This window comes from Opisthorchis viverrini (genome assembly GCF_000715545.1).
Source record: "Opisthorchis viverrini unplaced genomic scaffold opera_v5_1, whole genome shotgun sequence".
Taxonomy (NCBI): Eukaryota; Metazoa; Platyhelminthes; class Trematoda; order Opisthorchiida; family Opisthorchiidae; genus Opisthorchis; species Opisthorchis viverrini.
Genome location: NW_008751657.1, coordinates 5,372,965 through 5,378,345, shown reverse-complemented (window position 1 = coordinate 5,378,345; position 5,381 = coordinate 5,372,965). Strand labels below are relative to the sequence as shown.

General features: G+C 43.2%; 1 protein-coding gene across 1 annotated transcript; it reads right to left on the bottom strand.

Annotated features, from left to right (window-relative positions):
- Window positions 1-4,367: 4,367 nt before the first annotated feature.
- Window positions 4,368-4,892, bottom strand: T265_00089 (hypothetical protein; the record flags this gene model as incomplete). The annotated part of the gene is made up of 1 exon (XM_009163746.1): window positions 4,368-4,892. One exon carries the CDS (start codon window positions 4,890-4,892, stop codon window positions 4,368-4,370), a length of 525 nt encoding a protein of 174 aa, XP_009162010.1.
- Between the last annotated feature and the right edge of the window lie 489 nt (window positions 4,893-5,381).

Here is a 5,381-nt window from a genome sequence, read left to right as displayed (position 1 = left end):
TCCCTTGGTATTTGTAAACGCCAAAGATTAGCATTTACTGCTTGGAAACTTCCTGAGCCTTAGTCCCTCACTCTGATAACTATACTGTTCCCTACCGTGTTTTACTAAACACAAGGGCAGTTATTCTGATTTCATCTATCTTCTCCCGAAGATATCACTTTGTTCACCTTTGTTGCCCATCTAAGTTTTCGAGTGCTTTTTCGACAGATTTTCTATAATACGACCTAAGTGAATTCTATCTAGAGCGAAGTATGGAATCGTTTTCATTCAGCTTCGTGACTGTTATGAACTTTCATCCATAGATGCTAACACGGTACCGGAAGATGGAATCATGTGGTCACCTTCATTGGATATTATGAGTTCGGTGACTTATAACAGTAGAATGTAAACAGTAAACGCTAGGTTATATCACGTCTGCTCTTGTTGACCGGACCCACAACCTCTATACTCTGGAGCACCGTGAGCCGCCTTGAGGATTTGTAAGAGTGCATGAACGTCTATAGATATGCGATGACCTTCCTTATTGTAGGCTGCTGTGTGAACGGTGATATATGCTTGTAAAATGAGGCATTGTTTTCCTAACAAAGCAATCTACTTATAAGCCTACTGAAAATTGCTCGACAACCCGTTTCTTCCTTCATGGGGCTCATCAGCTAGGTGCATCTCCTGTGTTCCTACCTCTGTCAATCTCGCAGTAACTTGAGGAAGTCAAACTAACATTGTGCATCTGAGTTTTACTAATGCACAGACTGGTAGTTTCCGCGTTCTCATTTGGCCTGTTTCCAAATAACCCTAGAGCCGGGCTATCGCTTGTAGATTTGAGTAAAGCGGTCGCGTTATTCGAGAATTCGAGAGTCAGAGTCAAAACTATTTGATGAACTCGGTCTACGGATGTGTAGAAAATAAGTTTTGTCTTAGTCTTACTTTACCACCAATGTCCCAGGCCTGTATGAATTCCCTCAGGCTCTAGCTGGCCAGTTTGGAAGGACCTACTATAGTTATTTGTGCAGATTGGCGACGGTTACAGTCTGTGAACCCAAAAGTATGAAAAAGCGGATTTGATGTGAATCCAAACATTGCCCAAGCACGAAAATGTTAAAGCGTCTAAAGTTGACGTTTCAAATGTTCATCGTGTGCGCCGATGGAATGGTGACAGCATACGCGCCTCATTTGCCAGTTGTGAAAATTTCCCATTACGATATCACACGCATGCAGTTGTGATAAGCAAAACTCGAGTCCAGCGTGTCCTTCTTCTGATGTAGCCAGAACGTCATATCAAGGTTGGAGAGAGAAGCTCCGAAAAAGCTTGATGTGAATGTGGAAATTATGAAAAGTGGTAGAAGAAGTGAACTCCTTATATGAATGTTGTTGCACCAACAATGTCATCTCATATTAGCTTATTTCTAATCGCGAAATATTTTTAAACCTTTAAATCTTCTGCTTCGAAATCGAACAATTAACACATCAGTGTTTCACTGAATACAAAAGATCAGTTTCTAGCAGGTGATCAAGAGCCAGAAATTGTGCATCTTCATTTTATGGTAATGTCATTCATAAGGTCATTCATAATGTCATTCGTAAAGTATCCCAGACGGTTTAGATTGACAACAGTGTGCAGTCAAACAGCGAGGATCTACAATGGCCAGCTGGCTGCTGTGTAATAGAATCTGAATTTCGATAGTCTCTGGTAAAGTAACGACGTATTCTGCAGTTTCTCGCTTGCTAAATGTAGCACCAAGCTGCCTACATGGTTCTCTAGGACTAATACCTATTTCAACTGCCAATATTTACTCCGGGGTAGGAATCTCAGTTCAGAACACCAAACACAACTCACTGGCGTCCCATTTCTCCGCAGAATCCGTGGCTCTGAGACCAGTCCATCAGTCAGCTCAACTTGGGTCAGTTGGTGCTAGTAGGCGGCACCCTAGCCTCTATAGAGACAAAAACTAGCGTCAACATTCGTTCCGAAACGTGTTGTGAGGGTGAATCACATAGTCGTAGAGGGTTCTCGGGGCTCCTGTGAGTCCCGACCAAAGTTGATCTAATCAAACAGAAGCGATTTGCACTTGTCGTTGCTACCAGCAAAACTTACCTCTGCTCCTCACAGTCTTGTTTGAAGTTTCTTTTTAGCACGTGGGTCCTCAACTAAAACTTGGCACAAACACATTATAAGGCGCATCTAGTTGTTGCTCCCCGTGATCTTGTGACATGGTCGAAAACATTTTTCGAAATGTCGTCAGGAGATCAATAAACGGCTTAGCCACTTCTAATGCATTACTCATAAGATTGCTGAAAATCTATCGTAGCCCACGAACCGGTTTCGCCCTTTTTGGGGCTCATCAGGTAGGCACAATCCTCGGGTTTCCGTCATCCTTATGTTCTACTTGAAACTGAGCTAGTTTGTCAAGTCAACAAATAAAATATTACATCGTATTCACTTTCGCTATTATGGAGTTACGTCGCATCCAGACTTCGTTTATAGCCCTTCTGATCAGTAGCTGCCTCAATACAGTACAGTAAGAAGAGCGATTTTTTCTTGTATCGTATTAGTGTTGGCTTATGACATACATTCATATGACTCCCAGTCTAACAATACATAAAGTTTTGTCACAGAGTAATACGGACGTGGCCCAAACCTGATACCAATTGCTGGCAGTCCAACGTGGGTTCGGAGATTCCATAGGAGCTGAGTAAAGAGCAGGTTTCCAACTGTGTTGTTAATGCGGCCTGCTTATGCGCATCTATGACAGTGCAATCAGAATAGAAGATAAGGATAAAGAATTCGAAACCCCGAAGCTAAAACTGAGCAGATTGTACACTTTCTACTGGTCCACGCGTCGGCTATACACATAGTGATAACAGCACCATAGGTCGTGAACTGGGATATTGACCAACAGGTCTTTGAATTAGGAATTCAGTCCAAAATTCACTGAATGGTTTTTAGGGAAAAAACGAGAAGATCTTCAAGCTAATCCACGACGATTTCGTGATGCACTATTCACAAGGTTGCTGAAAACTCTTCGACAGCCCAAGACCGGTTTCGCTCTTTTGGGGGCTCATCATGTAGGCGCAGTCCCCGAGTTGCCGTTGTCCTACTTGGAAACATCACAAACGAGAAATTCAGCTGGGTTCCAGGTGAGTCTCCCGAAAAACCAAATTAGTTTGCAAATGAGTGTATGTTCGCCAATTTCGTGCAATTTGGTTCCAAGTAGAACATAAGGTTGACGGAAACACGGGGATTGCGCCTACCTGATGAGCCCAAAAAGGGCGAAACCGGTCGTGGGCTGTCGACGGATTTTCAGCAACCTTATGATTCGTGCATTACAAAAACCAAATTTGCTTGCAACTGAGTGCATTTCGCTAAATTCATGACCACTTTGAGCGGTTCCAAATTCCCTGCTCATTGCCCCCCTACATTGATCTAAAATGGCTAGGTGTGATGATCACGAATTTTAAAACCTCGCGGTTTTCACATTACCCAAAGCATGTCATTTGATTTTGCCTGTATTATTCCGAAGCACGGATGATGCAGTTGGAAGTAAAGCAATATTTTCAATGGAATTTTTGTCCTGTAACTAAACTCAGTCTGTGCTGAAAAGCTGAGAATCAGTGTATAGCTGTTTATTCCTTTCTTCTAATAATAAGCTTTGTGCGTCACACAAAATTCATGGGATTCCAACCCACGACCTTGCTAGCAGCTTGAACACTGAACGTTTCGGTCACGATCGAAACATTCACTTGTCATGTGAATTATTCTTCATCCTGAGCTACTGACAGAGTTGAAACAGACCGCTCAGAATTCATTTCCTTTTGCACCAGGGCTTGTATTAACAGGTATTCGACTACCACGCCGGTCAAACATTGTTTTTGAGGATAGTTCGCTTTGGTTCAAGCAAATTGTTCGCCGCCGGATAAATGTTGCGATAAGATAAGTCGCCAACAGGCAAGAGCTGTAATGCCAACCAAAAGTATCAGAGTCAGTGAATTAAGGCAGTCAGTGTACGACTCTCTGATAAGTGCGCTATACCGTGTCTCGGCTGGAAAACGCCAGATTTCATTCAAATCCTTAATTGCTTCAAATCAACCGATTTTACTCACTGATCGCACACGGACGTTCAACTGGCCACAGGACAGAATAAATGTTTGATAAAAATCGATAAGAGAGGGTGAGTGCAACTAGGATGAAATCAATAGCACACAGGGAAAATGTGTACAATTCTAGTAATAGTCTTCAAAATGGCGCGGAAGACAATAGGTCATTAGTGCGAGGGTAGACCCAAATGGTTTGCCTCTTTAATGATTGAATCGACGTGTGAGAGAGGCCCCTCTGGCATGCGTACAAGCAATTGTCAACAGATGTCATCATTTCAGTCCGTGGTTAGTACAGTATTGTGGCGTACTACGCCATTGCGCATAAACCGGTGTTGCATTTTGACCGCGTGATCGTCTGATTCCATCGAATTGTCGACCTCGTATTCCTCGTCTTCGTCCTCGCTCTCCGGCCCGTCACATTCCTCCTCTGAGACAGCATGACCCATGTGAGCGTCTGCCTGAAATGCAACCAGAGTCCCGGGTGGATGTACCAGTCCACGTCCGATAAACTCATTGTTAAACGGATCCGCGCGATGCTGTCCGGGCTCGGTCGTCCTCCCGAGTATTTTCGGTAGCATTACGGTGTCGGCATCGATAGGTGGCTTACAGTCCAGTTGGGAAGCTTCCGGCAGTTCGGAACTGTCACCAGAATTTTTATTGCTATAATACTGGCTACTCTGCAAAAGTCCCAAATAAGGGTTGGAAGAATCCAGATTTGGATGAGAAGAGTCACGAGTGGAACGTCGACAAGACTCGTCGTTGAGTTCGCGTATTTGTTGTCGTTCCTTCTTTAATTTCATTCGTCTATTCTGGAACCATATTTTGATTTGTCTTTCTGTCAGACAGAGGCTATGCGCAATTTCTATACGGCGTCTTCGTGTCAAATAGTGGCTGTACTGAAATTCTTTCTCCAACTCTAACGTTTGATATCGGCTGTAAGTTTGACGACCACGACGACGCTGTACGGAGTTTGGACCTGCAAATCAAAATGAAGCAAGTATTTTAAAGCCATCAGGATGAGGCCTGGTAGGAAATTTAAAACTTTTGTGGAAGAAACGCAGTTATGAACAAGGTCTTTTGCGGAATTCTGTCTGAATAATTTAAAATTCAAGGCTATGGCAAACATTTAAAATACCCGAACTTCCAGCTCTTACCTAAAATGGTACTCCAAGATATTTCCTTTGATAGGATACTGCTGATAGGTTTGGTGAGAACTAGTGACGTAAGTAGCGTCGATTTCTAAGATACTGCTTCAAATGGGACATAAAGAGGCCATTGTACAGCAAATT